The sequence below is a fragment of the Lepisosteus platostomus genome, chromosome 2 (assembly GCF_059453375.1).
Source record: "Lepisosteus platostomus isolate fLepPlt1 chromosome 2, fLepPlt1.hap1, whole genome shotgun sequence".
In the NCBI taxonomy this organism is placed as follows: domain Eukaryota; kingdom Metazoa; phylum Chordata; class Actinopteri; order Semionotiformes; family Lepisosteidae; genus Lepisosteus; species Lepisosteus platostomus.
This window is the reverse complement of record NC_142612.1, coordinates 5,875,455-5,898,501: the sequence shown is the minus strand read 5'-3', so window position 1 is coordinate 5,898,501 and position 23,047 is coordinate 5,875,455. Positions and strand designations below refer to the sequence as shown.

General features: G+C 42.7%; 2 protein-coding genes across 2 annotated transcripts; both read left to right on the top strand.

The window, feature by feature from the left end:
- The first annotated feature begins 649 nt into the window (after positions 1 to 649).
- Positions 650 to 11,116, top strand: LOC148675793 (coagulation factor VII-like). The gene is made up of 9 exons (XM_088647617.1): positions 650 to 845; positions 987 to 1,158; positions 3,149 to 3,324; positions 4,598 to 4,622; positions 5,044 to 5,157; positions 6,615 to 6,752; positions 7,316 to 7,443; positions 8,456 to 8,576; positions 8,751 to 11,116. The coding sequence occupies exons 1-9, from the start codon at positions 840 to 842 to the stop codon at positions 9,320 to 9,322; spliced, it is 1,452 nt and encodes a 483-aa protein (XP_088503743.1). The 5' UTR covers positions 650 to 839; the 3' UTR covers positions 9,323 to 11,116.
- A 4,803-nt stretch (positions 11,117 to 15,919) lies between these two features.
- f10 (coagulation factor X) lies at positions 15,920 to 22,151 on the top strand. Its single transcript, XM_088647631.1, has 8 exons — positions 15,920 to 16,196; positions 16,559 to 16,719; positions 16,873 to 16,897; positions 18,630 to 18,743; positions 18,837 to 18,968; positions 19,835 to 20,031; positions 20,838 to 20,955; positions 21,403 to 22,151. Exons 1-8 carry the CDS (start codon positions 16,136 to 16,138, stop codon positions 21,954 to 21,956), a joined length of 1,362 nt encoding a protein of 453 aa, XP_088503757.1. The 5' UTR covers positions 15,920 to 16,135; the 3' UTR covers positions 21,957 to 22,151.
- Positions 22,152 to 23,047: the final 896 nt, after the last annotated feature.

The window sequence follows — 23,047 nt, the reverse complement described above, 5'->3', positions numbered from 1 at the left end:
TTCTGGACATTTAAGCATAGCATAGGAGGTCATCTAATATTTTTAAGTGTGTTAGGGCGATGTCTGATTTCATGCAAGTGAACTGGATCCTACCATTAACGGGTTTTAAGGAGCTCTTATTTTTTAAAACCGAAATGCCTTCTGACTTTTTGTCATTGATTTTTCTCTCAAAAATCTCATTTTCAGAAAAATCATATTTTAACCTAATGGATAATGTACACTATAAAACAAAGAAAAGAATGTGGACCATCAATGCAATAGTAACATTTACATTTCATTTCTATATAAACAAAAACATTGTTTCAAATTCAAGAAAAAAAGTTGTATTCTGGAAAAGCAGGAATATCTTATCTCTTCATCAACTGTTTTGTTGATCTCCTCTATACTTCCTGTTTTGACCATATAAACACTATACAACTAAGGAGCCTCACAGAGGCCTCTCTTCATTCAGACTGCTTTGCTTGCCTCACAACAGACATTTCTGCTCTGGAATTGTATTCCCTGTTGTACTCTGCACTGAGGCTTCAGACTAATTCTGTACTTTGAAAATGGTTTAGTCAGGCTTACATAGCCTGTAAGATCTTTTTTTTCCACCTCTTTATATTACTCTACAAAAAGGTCTGATACTACATGTAAACTCTCTGTTACACTAATTATGTGGCAGTGCAAACCAGTCCAGGCACGACGTCAGTACTGTGGTTATGTAGTCAGAATGCTAGTGAGAGAGGGGGGCCTTTCACTGGCACAGGAGACAGGCTGAGGCGGAGTCATGCAGCACTTAGAGCTCTGAGGATCTTGCGATCGGGAGTCCCAGACAAGAACCTGCTGTACTTAGCTTGATGCAGGTACTTCACATGCTGCTGTGTATATATATATAAAAAAGATCTTCACTGTTCATGCAAATCTGCTCTCAACTGACTTTGCCGGTTAAATAAAGGATTGAAAAAAAAAAGATTTGCAGCCTGTGCTCCCTTTATCTTGCTTAGCAAGCACAGTGCTGTGGCAGGGGACAGCAGCGATGGCAGTGCATGAAACCAGCAGTGGCAGAAGAATTTTGGACATCTGAGGAGAGTCTGGCATTCAGAAGCAAACGATTCAGCATGCTGTTCCAACTCCTCTGCCTTGTCTCAGCCGTTCTCTGCTCTTTTTCGGCAACAGGTATGGCTTATTGGTATCTTGGGGGACCGTTCAATAGTTTAGCCATTGAAAGCTCTCACTTTGGAAGAAATGCTGACAACAAGGGAGTGCTCTGAACAGCATTGTGATGATGTTGTACTGTATAACTGCTGGCTGCACTAACATTTACAGTAGTTCAGGTGGGGAGCTGCGTCAGCATGCGTAGGCTGCAAAGAGGCAAGTAATACTGTAGGTTTATTGCATGCTGAAAAAAAGAAGAAAGAAAACGCAACGTTTCGGCCGTGGAGCCTTCTTGCTCACACCTGAAGAAGTGTCACACAGCTGAAGAAGGCTCCACGGCCGAAACGTTGTGTTTTATTTCTTCTTTTTTTTCAGCATGGAATAAACCTATTACTGGTTCCCTAACATTTACAGTACTCATAGGCTGAATTGTTCAGAAGACAGTGAGATATTGAAGCCTCATTTGTCACAAAGGTGTACATTTTTTAGAACTTCACTCTAATTAAAATATTGGCTTTAAACGCGCTTATATTTCAGCCTTTCCTTTGATTTAAATGACTGAATTAATAAATTCCATGTTGTTGCCTTTACCTTGTTTTTAAAATGATTAATATTAACTTCACAGCTTACATTAATGTTTATTAATTATGAATGTATTTGTTTCTTGAGGTAATCTTCACAAAAAATATGTTTGCTTTTTTAAAGAAGTGCCTCATTAAAGAAGAGAGGCTATAGTTCTGTGAAGTACTACCGTAGTTAGAATATTATTTGTACTGTAGGTTTTTTAGCATGCTGTTGGAAAACTGGTTTTCGTTATGTGTTTCACCTGCCTTCTCTTCAGACAAAATGAAAAGAGAAAAATATAACTGCAAATCAAGAATCATTACTTAACTCAATGCCAGGGAGAGACAAAGTGGCATTATGATGAAACTGCGGTTTCTTGAGAGTGAATGAAGAGTAAAGTGGTTTTAGTTTGATGGAACAGTGTATCCACAAAAAAAGTAATCAGCTTGAAACGGTGGACAATTTACAAAGCCAGAATTTCAGAAAGAGCCAGGCCAGTTCCAAGTTACGAAACAGAATTCCGGTCATGTTGCCTCACAATTTAATACTGTAGATGCTACTGCAATAATAACGAGAACTAAGTGTATTGCTATGACTTGCTATGTGACTGACTTGCTATGTGTTCGTCAGATCCCCATTTTTAAATACTTTAAATTTGTATTAAGCATAGAGTCAGTGGATGATACCCATCTCAGATGGCAAGTTGGTGTGACCCATTGGACCTGCTGCCTCACAGCTCTTGGCTCCTGGATTTGATTCTGCCCTGCGATGCCTTACGTGTGGAGCTTGAATGTTTTTCCATTAGCATGGGGGCCATCTTTCACCCTCTGCTTTAGTTAGCACCTACTATCCAAAAATGTGGTGTCTAGGCTGATTGTCCTCCATGAATCATTAATTGTGTGTGTGAGAGTGGCTGAATGCGTGTGCTCTGCAGTGAATTAGTGTCCCATCATGCCTTGGTGCCTTGAATGCCATTGTTCGACAGGTGAGGCTCGGGCTTACCGTGACCCTGTATGGGACTGAGCAGTTACCAAACCCGGGTGGATGGACTCATAATAATATCAAGGCAGTTACAACCAGAGCCAAGTTTCCTGCTTCCCAATCTAGTGCATTACTGCAGCTGCTCTCAAGTGCCAGTGTGTTTGCCTACTGTATGTCATAATCATCAACGCCTGAAACATGAAATCGTTTTCAACACTGAATTAACAACACTACCTTATTTTCCACAGCTAGAAAATGTAATAAGTAAACGTTGAGGTGGTGTTATCCTAGTGAGGTTCGAGACTGTGTGTTAGAAGTGGAGCAGTGCTTCTGGTTGTTTTAATTAAGCTGTGGCCAGGCCCCATGGACAGCAATTCCTCCTCTTGTTGTGCGGCTTAGCGCTGGGACGGCAGTCCCTCCCCGTTTAGCTGGCGCGCCTCAGATGTGTCCCCTCCCGCCTGCACAGTTCCCTCTGCGGTGCTCGTGAGCAGAGACGAGGCTCACGGCGTCCTGCGGCGGCGCCCGCGGGCCAACGAGGGCTGGCTCGAGGAGCTGAAGATGGGGAACCTGGAGCGGGAGTGCATGGAAGAGAAGTGCTCCTACGAGGAGGCCAGAGAGGTGTACGAGCACGACGAGGCCACGGTAAGACACGGCTGCAGGTGCAAAGTGTGATGGGGTGGGTATCCGTGAGTACTGGGCCGGGTTCTGAAATATGGATTTTCATGCGGGATGCATACTCCATGTCACCGAGAGGTTTCCCTCTGCTTGGCTGGCCTCATGTCCCGCCAGCACATCAGGAGAACTAAGCAGAGGGAAAGCCGCCCTTCGGATGAGATGTAAAACCGAGGTCCTTACTCTCTGTGGTCATTAAAAATCCCAGAGCGTTTCTCGAAAAGAGTAGGGGTGTAACCCCGGTGTCCTGGCCAAATTTCCCATTGGCCCTAACCAATCATGGCCTCCTAATAATCCCCATCTCTGAACTGCCTTCATCACTCTGCTCTCCTCCACACTGAGAGCTGGTGTGTGGTGAGAGTACTGGTGCACTATGGCTGCCGTCGCATCATCCAGGTGGGGCTGCACACTGGAAAGAGCTTTGAGTGGAGTGTCCAGAAAAGCGCTATATAAGTGTAAGGAATAATAATAATAATTATTATTATTATTATTATTATTATTATTATTATTATTATTATTAAAGCTCGTAGTTACACAGTTCCCTCCAGCTGTTAGGCATGACCTTGCACAGGACACCACTGATACGGCCTTAAAAACTGAACAGCTGTTTGGATTGCTGTCATTACACGCCTGCTGCTTTCTAACAGGGCCTTTTTTCCTGGCACTTTTAATTCAATCCAATTTCTTTTTATATAGCGCCTTTCACAACAAGGTGGCTCCAAGGCGCTTAACAATGCAAGTAACCATACATGTTGTGAATACAGAACATAAAAGACCAGAAGACAACGGAGGAGAGGAACCACAAACTCCTTCGTAAGGAGAAGAAAGGTCCAAGGTCAACTGGCTGCTCAACCCCTTTGGGCATGCTAACATTATATCATTTTAAAAAAAGGAAATAAATGAATGAGGGGTGACTTTCTGACGGGTGAAAAAGGGAGTTAATGTTCTGTTTCCCAAGGAAAAAACTCATTTTGCACATTCATTTCATAGCATTACCTCTTCTGGTGAGTAAAAGCCGAACTAGTTTTGCTGAAAGGCCTCTGCTCCATTTGACCCTTTCTGAAAATCACCTGAGATGAAGCATCTGAGCCTGTGAGGAGAATTCTGCTCAGGAAAAACTGTTTAGCCTTAGGAACCGTGTCTACGCTGGTTAGTGATACCCTCGGTCAATAAGTGATCAGCAGTTGTTGATCGCATTTCTTATCCGTTTAATGGAATTAAAACTCTTTGTTTGTTTCCACAGAATGAGTTTTGGACAAACTACAATGGTAAGTAATGACGTAAGGCAAGTGAAATGAACTAGATGAATGGGTTCCCCGAGCCAACACGAATGTCAAACGAAGTGATTGAGTGTTTTAGGGTCACTCATGCCTTTCATTGATGGCAGTACATCTGTACTGCCTCTTGTTTGGGTAGCTATGCCTGCAGGATGGCGATATTTATCTACAGGTCATGCAAAGCCCCCACTAGTGTCCAAAAGCACTTAACAGTTTTGAAGGGGAAATAATCCAATGACTTGGAAAGCAAAAATTAAAAGGAAGATGGTGATGGAATTATAGGTTGAAAACTACTTTCGAGTTTCAAACTTTGTGAGTGGATGTTTGTGTGCATGTTATTTGCTGACGTCATGAAGAATTGTCCAGGTTCTCAGACTCTTTATGTTCTTTATGTTTCCTCGAATTCTGACAGTTGAACAGCGCTGTGAATCAAATCCATGTCAGAACAACGGAACCTGTGTGAATTCTCAAGATACATACACTTGCTTCTGTCCTGAAGGCTTCGATGGGAGGAATTGCGAAGAAGGTAAACTCACCCCTGCCTGCTCCTGGGTTTTTTTCAGGATAAAGGTGATTGGGTCATAATATCCCTCTGCAATGTGTTTTTTAAAAAAGGGAAAAGTGCAAAGCACATACTGGAGGCACCCAGCTGATACTTGTTCATGTGAATAAGCTTGAATGAGCATTAGGTTGTATAAGCACATGTTAAGGATCCCCAAAACCTAAGACTCTGATACAATATATCAAAATGCTTGTACTGGCGAATTTCTTCGTTTCACATCTGAGTTTTAACACTTATGCACTCTGATTTCTTTTTGTTCAGCTGAAATTTTGTGTTTTCTCTTTCGACTTTTCAGTTTGGAATTAGCCTTTACTTGTTCCTATGCACACATAAAATATATGCTCGTAAGGGACATTCAAAAGATTGTTTTGTAACTTAGGAATCGAGAAACAAGATAACAGTAGTTTCTCAACTTAAAGTAAGGTAAGCACCTTCCACAGTCATACACTTGACTTTCCTCGCCTCTCAACTGCCATTTTCCCATTAAAGAATCCTTCAAACTTCTCCTTTAACACAAACTATGCATGTAAAAAAACACACAATACCCAGGCCCAAGTCTGAGCTACAGAGCTGATGAATCACCTGCACACTGACAGTGGTGAATTATGTGCATCTCTGTGCTTGGAAACTAACACATTATAGTGCCAAAGGGAGCACCGTGTGTCAATACCCTCTGTCTGCCCTTTTCACAAACGAATTCATGTAGCTATGTCTCCAGGACAGATTGAAATTGGTCAATAATATTTTAGATATTTAACTTATTAGCAGAACCCCTTTTGAATCCCAGAAAATGCTGGCCAAAATCTGGCCAACTGAGTCCTTGGTGTGGCATGTCTTTGGGGATAGAGATTTTGAGTGCTGCCCCTGCATTGATTCAGCCTTGATCTCCAGGCACCGTTTGTAAACCTGTTTCTCTTTGCCAATAGCCAGACATGGTCCACACACTGGGTCAGTGCTCAAGAGTCATTTTTTTCAGGACTCCAGTCTCTGTCACATGTCATATAAACTCATCTATCCACAGTCACAGTTTCAATATAATCCCTAAACATTTCAACGGGTACATGCGATGTGATAATAACCAAAATCAGGTATTCAGGAGTTAAATTCCATCTGTCTGTGGCCTGGACTTTTCTGCCAATGAGAGTACAGTAGATGGAGGCAGACAGACAGCAGGTTTGACTACATTTAGAAATCTGCGCACACCTGTGGAAATACAGTAGGTAAGAGTTGACACTAGGCCCACACGTCCTGTTGCTGTCTCAAGGGTTTGCACTAAAAACCATCTATCCTGGAAGAAATGGAATGACATACTAGGAAACAGTTTTTTTTTGTTTCTCTGATGGCCCTAAATAGGACAGGGAACCGACAAGAACCCACAGCTGTATCTCCCCAGCTCTCTGCCCTGTCTTCCATCTCCATAGCAATTGAAGACACCCTCAAATGTCTTTACCTGAACGGAGGGTGTGAGCACTTCTGTAAGGACACCGGGGGCCAGAGGAGCTGTGAGTGTGCGCAGGGCTACGCTCTCGGCGAGGACGGAGAGACGTGCGAGCCCCAGGGTGGGTACAGAGCCCTTTTGACAACTGGACTATGAAAGAAAAACCCGTAATAAACCTAGACAGACAGAGATGATTGTTGACGTGAATGGTGTAGTGCACTGGTTCAAGACTGTAGACCAGCACATTTTAAACTCTCAGCTGTTTTTTTGCTTTAGGCAGGGGAGTTGTTTTAGAGAGATACTGCAATTAATTCAGTTTTTTTTTTCAAAAGAGGGTCAAAACACCCACCTGCTGTGTAAGACTTGAATTATCCAACACCGCGGGGATAAAGGATATGGGATACAAATCAAACGAAACCTCAAGGATAAAGAATCTTCTTCACGTCAGCAAAAAACAGTCACTGCCTTGCAAAGATGCAATGAGTTGATTGCATTATTAAATTAATTTCATTTCTATGCTAGGTCCAGTTTGGTGAATGTGTTTAGTTAACTGGATAGATACAATGCTGGGGATATTTATAATAAATTGTGGATATTTTCTGCAGTACATTCAAACTTGTTTTTATAACTCAGAGATCATATCGGAGTCACGGCTCCATGTGCCTTTCCTTCTCTGCCACACAGATCTGTACCCCTGTGGTAAAATCCCCATTCTAAAGGAGGACCAGTCTGCAAAGACGGACAAGTCTAGTGACTCACGTGGCAGGATTGTTGGTGGAACAGAATGTCCTAAAGGCCATTGTCCTTGGCAGGTATAGAAAACCGGCCCTGCACGAACCTTACTCATCATTAGCAGAATGCCACGTGTTCCAGATAAAAGTCGTAAAAATATATTTTAAAATATATTGTAACGCTTACGGCCGACAGGCACTGTGTAAGAGCCGGCGTACCAGAGCAGGTGACGTCACCGCCCTTCCCTGTGATAGCAGGACTACAGCTACTGGGCTGCAGAGAGATCTCTCTTTAGCTCACGGGGCTGGGTCGCTGCAGAGAGATGCGGGAGTCCCGGGTTCGAGCCTCAGTCGGGATGGGGCCGACCTGATGCGGCAAGGGCGCCCGCCTGAGCCCCCGTTGCGTTACAATATATATATATATTTTAAAAACATTAAGAAAAGTTACAGATCAGATGAGGCTATCCTGATCATCTTGCCCGTTTGGTCACGTCAACTTGGAGCCTAATTCTGGAAGCATGAGGAACGGGGGGGGATCAGACTCTGCAGAGAGGTCAGTCCGTTGTAGGGCATGCACACAGAAGCACACAGTTAACCCAGCCAATGTGTTTTTGGAAGTAGAGAGGAAACAGGAACATCCAAAGAAAACCCATGCAAACACAGGAAGAGCATGCAGAATCTACACAGAGTTCCTAGAGCTCTGTCAGCAGCAGCCCTATGGATGTAGGTCTATTTAAGTATCATTGGCTTGTTAGAATTAGTGAACCCTGGGGCTTCTGTGACCTTGTATGTTAGTAGTCCTCCATTCAGTACTCTGCTGTAGGTGCTCTGGAGCCTTTCATGAGAAAGCAAGAGAAGGGCTCGATCCAGCTTGCTTTGGAATAACTCTTTCATGTTCTTCAAAACACACGGGTGTTGTAACAAAAGGCAGGCACAAATGACATTTGGTATTTTTACATGAGGAAGAATTAAAAGGGAAAAAATTAAAGTGGAGCATTGAAGAAACAGAAGGTATATATTTTTTTTTATTTTGCACTTAGGTTTTAACAAAAAACACCATTGTATAAAAAAGAGGCTTTACTCTCTGTTCCAGGTGCTCTTGGAATATAATAAGAAACCATTCTGCGGAGGAGTGATACTGACACCATACTGGGTCATCACTGCCTCTCACTGCCTGGAGAAGCTGAAGGCGGCGTATCTCAAAGTTGTCACAGGTATTGCATGAAAACAGAACAGGCGCTTCTGGCACAACCATCAGCTGCTCTCTGGTAGAGTGCGGCCCTCAGCATGTATTGAACTCTATAACAAGGGCCAGTGACTCTTCTTTTTAGAAATTCTAGCAAAGTCCCTCATTTCTGTTTTGTTTTTTTGCTTGGTCTTATGAAAAGGTGAACACAACATTGACAAGAAGGAGGGCACAGAGCAGACCATCCAGGTGGCAAAGGTCATCATGCACAAGAAGTACAGGGTACAGAACACGGACAACGACATCGCCCTGCTGAAGCTGCAGGAGCCCATCGTCTACTCCGCCTACGCCGTGCCCGTCTGCCTGCCCCAGAAGGAGCTCTCCGAGCGGGATCTAGCGGCCATCCGCTTCTCCACCGTCAGCGGCTGGGGCCAGATGAGCGAGAACGGCCCCATTTCTCCCGTCCTCCAGATGCTGGAGGTGCCCAGGCAGAGGTCTCAGGACTGCAGGGAGCAGAGTAAGATCAACATCACCGACAACATGTTCTGCGCCGGCTACTTTGATGGCAAACAGGACTCCTGCAAGGGCGACAGCGGGGGGCCCCTGGTCACCAGGTACAAGAACACCTGGTTCCTGACGGGCATCGTCAGCTGGGGGAAGGGCTGTGCACGGCCTGGCTACTATGGGATTTACACCAGGGTGTCCAACTACCTGGACTGGATTCAGCAGAACACAGCCACACAAAGCCTCAAGGGCAATGCTACTGTCATCTGAAGAGCTCACTGCTACTGTCATCTGAAGAGCTCACTGCTACTGTCATCTGAAGAGCTCACTGCTACTGTCATCTGAATGAAGAGCTCACTGCTACTGTCATCTGAATGAAGAGCTCACTGCTACTGTCATCTGAATGAAGAGCTCACTGCTACTGTCATCTGAAGAGCTCACTGCTACTGTCATCTGAATGAAGAGCTCACTGCTACTGTCATCTGAATGAACAGCTCACTGCTACTGTCATCTGAAGAGCTCACTGCTACTGTCATCTGAATGAACAGCTCACTGCTACTGTCATCTGAATGAACAGCTCACTGCTACTGTCATCTGAAGAGCTCACTGCTACTGTCATCTGAATGAAGAGCTCACTGCTACTGTCATCTGAAGAGCTCACTGCTACTGTCATCTGAAGAGCTCACTGCTACTGTCATCTGAATGAAGAGCTCACTGCTACTGTCATCTGAAGAGCTCACTGCTACTGTCATCTGAATGAAGAGCTCACTGCTACTGTCATCTGAATGAAGAGCTCACTGCTACTGTCATCTGAAGAGCTCACTGCTACTGTCATCTGAAGAGCTCACTGCTACTGTCATCTGAATGAAGAGCTCACTGCTACTGTCATCTGTAGAGCCCATTGCAACTGTAATCTAAAGACCTCGAGTTTTGCTTTATTTTCTGAAAACAAAGGGTCAAAAAGAAATTGTAGATTTGTTTCAAAAACACTTCCTTCTTAAAACATTTAATATGCTTTGGGGAGCATTGCTGTTTCCCATACATATACAGTAGATGTAGGTGTAGGTGTAGGTGTATGATATTCCTACACACTTCAGCTCTCTAAATGATCACATTGGTTACTGTCAGAAGCAAGCAGACATACAGTACAGAAGCAATAAAAAGGATAAAAAAGTTTACATTGTAAAGAGTGTAAGATACAAACTACTGTATAACTACTGTATATGGCATGCGATTTCTGTCTTCTTATTTCAAAAGGATAGACATAATCCAGTGCAAAATCCACAACACCTATCATTTGAGGGCTTAAAGGAATGAGTAATGTAGACAGGTTGAAGGAAATAACTTTTTGACCTTCAAGATATTTTAGTCTAAGATGTTTAAGAGGCGATTTCCAAAACTCTAAAGTGAATAAATAAGGTTGACCCCCATAGTTGTGTACAATGTAGGTTCAGTAAAGAAAACAAGAAGGAAACTTGTTAAAACACTGATGCCAGAGCACAGCATTTATTTTAAAGAGAATTTTCAAGGAACATATTACCAACACATAGAGGTAACTTTCACAACCAACACTGTTATGTTGTTATAATTGTTTTCTGTTAATTTCTTTAGACTTCACGTGTACCTATGTATTATGTAGGATACTTTATACTAATCAAACCCTTTGTATAAATGGTATGAAGGATGTATTAAATACAGGAAATTTGATCCATTACAGCTAGATTAGGTCATGCTGTACCATTACTCAGACTAGTTACAGTAATAAAAACCTAATGAACTACTGATTCCTAATTACATGTTACTAATGAACATATGCAACACTGGGGAGGGGTTCTAAACCAACACATAGGAACAACACTACCAGAAAACCAAATCTGAGCTCAAAACATTTCTTCAAAACCAGTAAAACAATTTTGTAGGAAGACAGTGAAAAACTGATTAACATATAGATTAAAGTCAGTAGTTTGGTTATGGGGATTGTTCCCTCTGTGATTCCATAGAGATACAAGCTAATTTTCTAACTGGTTTATACAGGTCGCCAAATAAAGTTTTTTTCAGCAGTCACAGTTTGTAAAATCTGTTTTCTGATCTTTCTTCTGGGGTTGTAGAGATTATCGACTCCTGCAAAAGCAAACTATACCAGGATTTCACAACTGAACTGGAAATCACAAAGGTTGTACATATCTGTTTATACTATAGTTAACCATTTGCAGAAGCAAATGGTTCAAACAATTATTTGTTTGATTAACTTTAGTGTCACAGATGGATAGAGACTTTTTTTAAAATAACCTTTAATAATCCGTTCTTCTCCGAAATCATAAGCCATGATTTAATACAACTGTATCAGTACTTTAAACATTGCATGTGGCATTTTCAATTAAGGTGAGTATTAACCTCCCTCCCCCTCACATTTCCTCCAGAGGCCTGTTGCAGACAATGCAATAATTCCATATATTCAAGTGTTTGAAGAAGTAAAGTTGTGTGCTTCGCTCTTTCTTTCTACTTTTCAGGGTGGAAGTGACATCTACTGTACAGTATGTATTCCTTAAAAGCTCGCCAAACTGGCCTATTTCCCAGCTCTAACACAGACAGACAATCATACCTGTTACTCCGTCATAATTGCTGTGACTCTATAAAGGACTGTAAGAACTCATTCACTTATTCTGTGTTGCTTAAGGGAGGCTGTCACTTCCTCTTGTCAGACCAAGGGATGAATGGAACATGAGAGTGTTCTGAATTAGCACACCCCCTTGACTATAGTCTGGAGTGGTGCAGTGGCTCTGTGGCTAAGGATCTGCCCCTGTGGCTGGAGAGTTGCTGGTTCAAATCCTGTGGCTGGCAGAGGAATCCTACTCTGTTGAGCTCCTGAGCAAGGCCCTTCACCCCAGCTGCTCCAGGGGCACTGTATAAATGGCTGACCCTGTGCTCTGACCCCAAACTTCTCTCCCTGTCTGTGTGTCTCATGGAGAGCAAGCTGGGGTATATGAAAAGACAAATTCCTAATACAAGAAACTATATAGGGCCAATAAAGTGATCTCTTATCTTAGTCTGCACTGGTAAGCCAAATGTAGACATTGTTGCCAAGGTGCTAAAAAGGAAAACAAAACATGGATAACTTTATTTCTGAACAAACTTAGCCATCCCTCTGGTCCCGTTAATGTTAGTATTTCAAAGTGCAAGTATAGTTTCCCCTCACACTGGTGAGTGAGTAATTTAATATTGGTTCAGAATTTAAGGACATTGCAGTCAAATGATTTGCACAGGCGCTCCATGCCTTCCTGCTAGACACTGTACACTCTTCACTGATCACCATGATCGTCAATCCTGTAGCAAATGCTCAGGCCTCTGACGTTTCAGCTGAAAAGTGAAACGTGCAGAGACAATTAATCTCTCGATGTCTTGGTAATGTAGCAATTAACAGAGGCATTCCTGTCCCATCCAAGGTCACAGGGCTCCCACCCTGAACATATCCCAGAGTATTGTGCTCCAGGCCATGGATAAAATACTGTCACGCATACGGCCATCAGGGTGTGTAAGAGCCGGCTTACCAGAGTGTTGACGTCGCCGCCCTTCCCTGTGATAGCAGGTCCACAGCCCCTGGGCTGTAGAGAGATTTCTCTTTGGCTCACCAGGCTGGGTCCCTGCTGAGTGACATGGGAGTCCTGGGTTCGAGCCCCTGATGGTGGGGGGTTGACCTAATGCGGCAAGGGCGCCCGCCTGAATCCCTGTTGTGTTACAATACTAAACCACTGGCCGTGTCGATAGGCAATAATGCACATTTTGTATCGACTCAGATCCTGAATACAAAGACTTCTACCAAGCAAATGAGCAAGATGGGTGAAAGGGTCTCTTGTCAGTTCTAGCTTTGTTTACGTTCCTATGTTGCTGCTTATACTGCTGAAGTACTGCTGGGATAGGAAGCACTGATTTTCCAATATATTGCTCATGACAACATTTGTTGCTGCTGAATGGACCACTGACTTAACAAAGACACAAGGACCAAATAAAACAAAATCTCTTCAAACACTCAATGAGGGCTTAGTAAATACTAGCCAGTAACACTAGGAAAACATCAGCAGTGCTTGGTCCCCTCAAATCCACTATCATCAAGACCTGCAAAGTCACAATCAAATCCTCTCTCGGGAAACAACGGGTTTAATGGTAGATCTGCAGGTTCATCAACCTCCTGTTGATGTTCAAGTTCAAGGCCTTCTGTGTTTGGTAGAATGACATCAACTCCAAGCAAACTAAACCATGATAAGACAAGGCAAGCTTTTAAAGGAAGATCTATAAAAACAGACAGTGGAAAGACATGTTAACAAAGATCAAGTATCTCTCCAATATCCATAATATGCTCAGCACTTTCAGTGTCATCAAAACCATCTAATGTCCAAGAATGCAAATACCAATCTCAATGAGACTTAAGAAGACACGAGATTTGATCAAGGAGAAAGAAGTTCTTAGCAGTCATTGGAACATTTAGAAGAACATCTTAATGAAGACACTCATGTACAGTAGTAGACACTGGTCTCAGCTTCACTTCACAACAATCAGTCAGCTTTGAACCTGGAGAATGACAGAGAGAATTTTCACCTTTTCATCCATCAGAGAATAGATGTGCAAGAAGCCACCTGGGTTGTCTCCTTCCACTTGCTGAAAAGCACTTTCCACTCCTCTTAAGGTGGCTTCAGACTTTCAAAAGGACCAAAAGGATCTTCACTGAGGTTTACAAGAGAATGGGACTGGCCCTTACGTCACTCAGAAGATAAAGACCCTCTCCAGCTCTGGCAAATTCAGATTCACAGGAAGACTCTAGAATTCATTAAGCCTTTCTTGCACCATGGAGAACATTTCTCACAACAAGGCCTGTCAGTTGTGATTCCTGTCGCGTTCCATGGAGCTGAGACATAGACAACTGTAATAGACCTCCCTTCAATGGTTGCATAGCAGGGGAAATCTGGACATAAAATGTCCCTATTTCGAGGACGTTAGAGAGTCGATGGACCACCCTGATGTTATTATACCTTCCATTCCTTGATGTTAGTCCGTAAGAGGTCACACCTCCCACAGATAACAGTGGAAAACTCCTGATTCTCTCAAACTTGTTTCTCTGGTCTGCTCAAAACTGTCTTCTGTCTTCCCAGTTGGCTGGCATAACTACCTTTCAAAGTGATTGCACCCAATTGCACCCTGAGATTTTGCGTTTCACTGTTAAGCAGGTTGTGACGGTCTGAATAGACAGGCCTTGTTTGTAGGTCTTTTTATGGGCCCACAGTGTTGACAGATGCAGCCAGTTTCGTGTCGTTGCCTTCTGGCAGTTCGGCTGCCGAGTTACCGCAACACAGAGAAGAAATCAAATCCGTTTCAAAAGCAGTTGTCTTGAAAGATCTTTCAAATACAGCCAGAAGGCCGTGTGTCTTTTTCAAGCTGATACAACACAAATCTGGGTGATGTAACAGAGGACATCCACTTTGTCGCAGCAGCTATCTCATCTAAATATCCAACTCCCAAAGCAAGGCCTTTATCTGTCTCAGATATGATACATACTGAAGGCAGAGGAAGCACGTCAAGGCCAGGAGGAAGTGAAACATTGACAGGAGGCTTTGGGACTACTGCCTGTCAGGGAGGAAGAATCTCCTGCAAACATCTCAGCAGCTTCCCACCATACGATGGCAACACGAGACAGGAAGGCAGGGACAGAAGAGTACTGAGCTCACTCAGTAGGCCCCGGGCCTCAAAACACAGTGTTGCTGGATTTCTTGATTTGCGTTTTTCCCTGTTGTCATACCACTTTTACGAAAAGGTTTTTAACTGGGAGGCTTCATCAGCGTTGTGGGGTACAAAGGAAGCAGCAGAGGCTCGTTCCACACTGGAAAGCAGAAAGAAAAGAGGCCCCAAGATGTGAGAGGAAGGCTCCACAGCTGAAACACTGTGTTGTTTCTTCCTTCTTTTTGCTTTTCAGTGTGGCATTAACATCTCCTTGTTCCCGTGAGCAACTGCTGAAAACACGATCTTTTCCATGAAGCTGAGATTAACTGACAGGAAATCGCTGACCCTCACAGAACAAACACAACTGTTATTGCACTGTGGCTGACTCGGAGTTCGGACAGTCAGCTTTTTGCAGTTGCTCTAAAATGTGCGCATCTCCAAAGGGTTTTTCAAGGGAATTCATAAAACCTTAATGTTCCCCTAGTTTAAAGTGTGTGGTAGCATTGAACTTTTGTCCACATTTGTTGACAAAATCATTTTTAACTACAGTCCCACACAATTAAGAAATCAAGCATGAACAGTAAAATTTAACTATCACCACTGAAACCATTAAAACCATTAAACTACTAAAACCATTCAAAACTATTCTGAATTCAGAAAATGCTTCCAAAGTATTTTTTGCTGCTGTGTAGCTTTGGTACAGTATGTTTTGTTTATTCCATCTACTTAATACAGTATTTGTACAATGCGGTCAATATTTTTTTTATTAGAAATACTCTTTTTTTTAGAAATCCAATAGACTAGGATATCATAAAGGAAAGAAAAAAACCCTGAAGTAAAAATCGTGTTTTTCTTGTGTGTGTGTGCTTTTAGACACACATTTGATTTCAAAAGAAAAGAGCTTGCCCAGCTCAGTTCGTCTATCTTTAAACCGCTTACACAGACTGCAGGAATCCAACGAAAAGAAGAAAAATTGACATTGTACTGTAGGTCTGGGTTTGTCTGCAAAGTACTATACATCAGATGAACGAGCACGACATAAACGCTAATGACAGCAGAGTTTGAAAACGAAACGGCATGTCATGGTGTAAGAACAAACTGCTAACCTTGTCCTGCTGAGGAACAGGACAGTCCTCTTTGCGAGATACAGTACTGGTCACAGATAAGCAGAACGAGAAGAGTTAGCGATGGCGCAATCAGACCCACTGTGTTCTTTTCGTTGGTAGGAGAAAACAAAATCATAGGTCCTGACGTGGAGACCTGTGCGTTTTCACTGTTTTTAGGCCTCTCTCGTTTCCCCTGTCATGCTGATCTTTGAACTTTTTGCTGCCATCTGCCTTCAATCTGGAGGGCTCGATTCCTAGCTAAACTGCAATGGCTCGGCTTTTGCAGATCTGCCTTTTCTTCGCTGCGCAGGCATCGGTAGGAGCCGAGGGTATGTTGGCTTTCGTTATACTGTCTCAAGATCTGTCATTTTTTAATATTTAAAATTCATTTTGTTCAGCCGGTTTTTTTTTCCCTCGGATGTTTTTGTTTTTTTTAAAAAAACGAACCTTAGTAGAAGAACCCAGCTCACAGTTTGTAACCATAGTCTGGGATGACATTTGGGGGGAAATATTTAAAGAAGTAGTTTGAGGTGAGCCATGCTAGAGGTATTTATCAATATTTGAAACCTAAATACAATTGTAGGCTGTGTGCCAAAGAAGTGTGCCTAACTGCCACGGCTAGTGTTTTCTTTTTTCGACTGAAAAGGGGAAATATCAAAGTATAGTAAATGGACATAGCCTGTGTTTTCAGTGTTTGTGGACAAAGCGAGGGCAAGCCAGGTCTTCAGCAGGAGCCGCCGGGCGAACACTCCCTTCGAAGAGTTTCGGCAGGGCAACATAGAGAGAGAATGTCACGAAGAGCGCTGCAGCTACGAGGAGGCGAGGGAAGTGTTTGAAAACACCGAAAGAACGGCAAGTACAGTTCTGTGCCATCTCCCCACCGCAACACGGGCGAAAAGGGCCGCTTGAACGGTTGTCACTTGATTAATGCCACCATAAACTGGTAGAAGATGGGCTTTCTTCCTACTGTACGTGTGACACGGGTTTTTTTTTCTTTTTTCCTAGGATGAATTTTGGAACGTGTATTTTGGTAAGAACCCCAGATATGAACATGTGTGTGTCATAAGCTTTATTTTAAAAAAAATTAAATACATCGGGTCACAGGCAAGGTGGATGAAATGAACACAGACCGTCAGTCACATGTGAATCTCCAGGGTTGTGGTATGTGGTAGTTTATGATCTCACACCTGAACTTGGTAAATAAGTGGGGCGGTTCATATTTCTCTCTTGATTCGTTATGTGAGTTAGCGGATGTTAAAATATTGCATTTTAATTGAGCGAAAGTAGTGAGAATCAGTGGCATTCTGTCCCTGTGTCCATGCAGTACTGTATACAGACTGGTGTATCCACCCTTTAAAAATAGTAATCTCTTATTTGTTTATGTTGTTTTTTTTTGTACGTATTGCATGTTATTTTAAATGTATATATCAAAGAAAGATAAGCAAATGCCAGACATTTCTGAGAATTAACAATATATTGTAGGAAAGCGTATTGGAGGAAATGTTTTTTCTTCTTTAAACACACAATGGTACTAAATCATTTAAAGTTGTTTCTAAAAATTAAGTAAAACCAGTATATCCATTGGATTTTATCATTCTCATCCTTGTTCTCCCCAAGGTTTGTAAGAGAAGGAAATGTGACTAAAACTGGGCCTCTTCATTTCCCTCTCTGCCTTGTGTTGGTAGATGATTGATGATCTAAACAGGGGCTCCATTCCTCAGATTCTCTGGACAGGCTGTCTCTTAATCAAACCGCTGCTGGGCTTGAGGGCAGTTTAGACAGGAATGTGCTCGTTCAAGGAGAGCCTGGAAGGGGTAACTCCTTCAGAATTCTGAATTCTGTGAGATTTTTATTATGCATTTGCTCCAAAAATAAATATACTAAAGACCTGTCCCAAACAAATATATACAGCATACAGTACATAGAAGGTGATAAACTAAAAAATGCACTGAAACATTCTGTGGTGAAGAATTCCGTCTTAAGGCGGTCTCAACCTCTGAATGCAAAATAAAGCAAATAAAGGCTAAAGCTCAGTGAGTCCAGCTGCAGACTCATACGGATGGAGATATACTGCACCTGGACCTCACTGACCTGGATATCCTTAATAGATACCAGGCTTCGCAGGGGATGTTGGCTAATCTCTCAGCTATGACAGCTAGCAACCTCCTCTGTACCTCCGCTTTGGAAGAAGGAAGACAACAACAGAGAAAGTAAACACGAAATGAAATACATGGCTTCCTGTATGGCCCTGCAAAGACCAGTCAGAATAAAATCAAATGGTGTCACAGGGCTGAGAGAGCACAATGGCAGAAGGTCAGAGAGGTGTACAAGCAGGAGGAGAATGAGAATCTGAAGTGTAAATTAGCAGAGTGTGATCCTCTGTGTGGAACCAGTAATACTGTACACTCAGATTCAGTCCAGACAGCAGACCCTCAAGGCAATTTAGGTACATCAGTAGAATCAACTTGTGATATTCAGCAAGGAAGAGTGAAAGTATTTTTCTTCGTAAGGAACTTGCTGACTTGATGGGGGACAAAGTGTTGTGCAATAATTAAGAGTCTTTGTCATTTTCCAAGGACCGTATTGATGAGGGTTAAAAGACACTACCATTCCGTGGAATCAGCTTCATGTTTCCAACCAGCAGTTGTTTTCACATTGCCTGTGTCAGTCTACACACACACACACACACACACACACACACACACACACACACACACACACACGTGTCATCATCTCAGAACTCACAAACCCCTTTCCCCCAGACGGCGATGCCTGTAAATCTCAGCCCTGCCTCAATCGTGGGAAATGTAAGGATGGCATTGGAGCTTACAGCTGTCTCTGTGAAACTACCTTTCAAGGGAAGAACTGTGAAATCGGTAGGTGGGCAAGTACACCATATTATAAACTCTGAACCATTAATCATTCTGGAGTCTGACCCTGATCTGTGATCTTTTCTGACCCCCACCCAGAGATTCCAAAGCTTTGTGAAAACAACAACGGGGGCTGCCAACACTTCTGCAAAGTGGTAGATGACAAAGTCACGTGTTCCTGTGCCACGGGCTATTACCTTGATGAAGACAGGAAGAAGTGCTTGTCTGACAGTAGGTATTTTCAACACAGGACAGATAACTCGCACGCCATACTTGTTAAAAAACAGTACCTCTAGCTATATCGTATTTGGGATCACTTTACACGCCAGTGCAATTTTAATACAAAAAAATTGAGCAATTTATGAGGCACTGGTACAGCACTGTAAAACTGAGGAGCAGAAAGTCCATTCCAGTGGGCTGCCAGTTGTGAGTTGCAGGGTGATATGGCTGCTGGCCCTAATTTTTGCTGTTATTAGAGGGATAAGAGCCAGCGAGCAGAGGCAGAACTTCTCATAATGTCGGACTTGATCACGCTAATCAATGAGCACTTCAGAGAGAGCAGATGGAGCAAGAAAGTGGCAGCACAAATCCAGAACTGTCTGTCATCAGCAGTAATCGGTTTATTACCAAATCAAAGTTGTTGTCAACTGGCACAATAGACCATACAAGTCTAATTCTGGGAATTTGGAAAATGATAAAAGGATAGTAAACACTGATGCACAGTAGGTCTAACTGCTACTGTTCCAATGTGGCTTCTGTCTCTGATATGTATTTTCCTGAAATTAATGTGATGAATGATTTGTTCTTTCAGCAGGGATTATTGACATGCAATTGTGAAGATGTATGGAGCTCATTACTGTATGAAACTTCAGAATATTGTTACATCAAGAGATCAGAGATCAGAGTCTCATTGTTTTTGTTTAATCTCAAGTGTTACCTGGGGCGCTGAAAAAGAAATAAATGACTAGTCATTTCGTAAACAGAACTGCAGGGGCTCTTTGCTACATGCTGCTACACCAAACATGTGGCTTTCACTTGAAAGTCCTCCTAAATGTTCAGTCATGAAATTCAACTTTCCTGCTTTGTTTCCACTACAGAAGAGTTCCCTTGTGGCGTTCTGAAGACTTCACTGACCAGGACATCCTTAGTAGATACCGACTTTGGCAATGATACAGAGATTCTGAACAGCACGGTCACACCTGATCTTGAAGAACCCATGATATTAAGCAGTGCCAACTCAGATGCGAGGATAGTCAATGGAAACGAATGTCCTCCTGGACACTGTCCCTGGCAGGTGAGTAGGTCAGGCAAAAAAAAACCCATCATTTTAATACTGGCAAGATGTGAATGCAAAGCTTCCGAATGAAGCTAACATTTTACAAGGCTGTCTGTTAAAAATTCTGAACCCTGTACAAAAGGTACCTTCCAAGGCCATTGTAAACTACTTGTATTTCTTCAGAGCACACTCCAGCAGCCAAGCCACAGATAGATTGCTTTCTTCTATCTTTTGAAGGTGGACTATAAAGAACACCAGGACTGAAAGAAATAACATATATACTTTCTATAATGATCAGGAAATCAGCAGTCCATTTTTCCTCATGCATTTGCAAGCTGCTTATACACATTTGTTATGCTGCCGTGCTGTATAGGCATATCTGAAGACATGCAGCTCAGGTGTTTTCTCCTTCTGTCACTCTCCACCTTGTCTTGCTTTGACCTCTGTGTTAGTTTCTCCACACGCTGCTTTTGGCCGTGCTGGCCGTCCTGCTTCAGAAGAGAAGGAGCAGGGAAAGCGGAGTGGCTGAGAGCACTCACAACAGGATATCGAAGGGGCAGAGATAGATGCTACAACATCCTTTTCAGTTGTTGCCTTGTAAATTTGCAGTCCCAGGTGTATAGTTGAACTTGTTTTTCAGCCAGGGGTAAGTCAGACAACTGAATGAAATTAAGAAAAAAAAAGAAAAATAAAACATCAGTTATGAAGAGTACATAAAGCTTACGGGACTGAACCAACAATACACTACCTGGATGCAAATTGTAAGTCATTGGTATGTCATTTGCTCTTTCATGTTATTTTTCTTTTTGTCTTTACTTTTTTAGGCTCTTTTAATAAACGAGGAAGGAGTAGGATTTTGTGGTGGGACCATTCTGACTGAACATATTATATTATCAGCCGCACATTGCATGAGAGAGTCTAAGTCATTTACAGTAAGGCTTGGTATGTGTCTTTTTTATTATATTTGAGGATTCAATAGCATAAAATGTTTGTGTCTCCTTATCTAATTTTTCCTCTTTCAGAGTGAAGGATATTTAATCAGTCAGTATATTTTTTAGACCAATAGTCAAGTTATATTGTTAATAATGAGTTACACAGTTCACTTGTGTTAAGCCCTTCATGCAGTGTAAATGGAATTTGTTTGCCTTCAGCTCAGCATGTTAAGCCAAATGTATTATGATGAAAACATAAAGCTTTTTTTAACATATTGAAAAATAGACCTAATATGCTTTAAAATAAATATTCACTGTTTCTTCAGAAAAGGTTCCATGGGAACTTTGATTTTTGAAAAGTATTAGCTAATAATAAAATATACAGCACTAGAACAACCGTTTATATTTATGCCGTAAATTACATATAAATTCAAACTTTTATATCCCTAAATTTCAGGGGACTATGACACAGAAAAGACTGATGACAGTGAGGAAACATATCCCGTGGAGAAAGTGATCATTCACAATAAGTACGTCACGGACACCTACGACAACGATATAGCCATCATCAAGCTGAAGGAGCCCATCAAATTCACCAAGTATATCATTCCGGCTTGCCTCCCGGAGAAAGATTTCGCCGAGAAGGTCCTGATGAAGCAGAACGACGCCCAGATCAGTGGCTTCGGGCGCACTCACGAGAGAGGCAGGCAGTCCACCATCCTCCAGAAGCTCACTGTGCCCTACGTAGACAGGCACATGTGCATCGAGTCCAGTCAGGCCCTGATCTCCGCTAACATGTTCTGCGCTGGCTATGACAGGGTAGCCAAGGATGCCTGCCAGGGGGACAGTGGCGGTCCCCATGTCACACAGTACAAAGACACGTGGTTCATCACTGGGATAGTGAGCTGGGGGGAGGGCTGTGCCAGGGAAGGCAAATATGGGGTCTACACGCAGGTGTCCAAGTTCCTTCCATGGATCAAAGCAGTTATTAAGTACTTCAGTAAAGCATGACCTTTCCTTTGCTTCTGATTTGTTCACGATTTTACACCGGGCAAACAGAATGACTAATACTACTAATTTCAGTATCTGATGAATTGAGTAATGTGTGAATTTTAAGCGTGGCTCTGTATCTCAGTCTTTTTCCATGGCAGTGGAATAACCCTGAAAAGAAATTAAATGAAGATGCTGTTTACAGAAAGCATTAAAGGTCTCGTTTGCTGATTTTGTACATCTGGGGCTTGAATACCAGATGATTGAAATGTTAGCAGTGCTTGGTATGTCAGTAACACACCTACAGTATTCAATACACTAGAAATATATCCTAAACAATGTGCTTTTATCCCTTTCAGATACTTTTTTTGCTGTATTAGTTATGGAACGTGGCTGCCTTCCTCTAGCTCTCCAAACAATAGCAATATCCTCTACACCTCACCAGTTTCCCAGTGCAGTTTCACTCCCTGTGCACGTGAATTCCTTCATGCCAATCTAGCATCCCTGAGAAACAGCAGATCTCGCTTGAATGATACACTGATGGGTGTATCAGTGATAGGCTTCTACTTGATCAATTTCTACATAGAGCTAAATGAAATCGAGCGTCTTTCTGAAATAAATCTGACCTGAGATCATTGCAAATGCAAAATCATCGTATACGTGACACATTCATCATCGGAATGCTGCTGGTTCCCAGTGAGGGGGGGGCCCCACCTGGAGCCTATCTCAGGGGAACAAGGTGCACTCCAGCACTGCTCTGTGAATGGAATGGCACTGCGTCACTCACACTGCACACAACTGTGAGACCCTGGGAGGGTCAGAGTCAACCGGAGAAGAGCCACACAAACACAGAGGGAACATGAACTTCAGCCAGATGCCTCCCCAGTCCAGAGCTGAGCACAAGACCTACAGGCTGTGAGGCGGTCGTGCCACACCCCACCCCACCATACTGATCAAAGGACTTTTAGAAGTGATTTTACTCATCAGAAGTGAAAACGCTGAAATGACAAATTCATTTTGAGTTGTGTCGTGTCATGTCATTTGCCAAAACCACTTTATACCCTACGGTGTCGCGGGAGGCCGGAGCCTACCTGGCAAGCAACGAGCGCAAG

Bases quoted from the DNA above. Each gene is read 5' to 3' on its own strand.
- LOC148675793 (XM_088647617.1), top strand. The intron at 4,623-5,043 runs GTAAGTAATGAC...GAATTCTGACAG, and splicing joins GTTTTGGACAAACTACAATG to TTGAACAGCGCTGTGAATCA. The intron at 7,444-8,455 runs GTATAGAAAACC...TCTCTGTTCCAG, and splicing joins AAGGCCATTGTCCTTGGCAG to GTGCTCTTGGAATATAATAA.
- f10 (XM_088647631.1), top strand. From the start codon at position 16,136: ATGGCTCGGCTTTTGCAGATCTGCCTTTTCTTCGCTGCGCAGGCATCG. The intron at 16,720-16,872 runs GCAAGTACAGTT...CTTTTTTCCTAG, and splicing joins TTGAAAACACCGAAAGAACG to GATGAATTTTGGAACGTGTA. The intron at 20,956-21,402 runs GTATGTGTCTTT...CCTAAATTTCAG, and splicing joins GTCATTTACAGTAAGGCTTG to GGGACTATGACACAGAAAAG.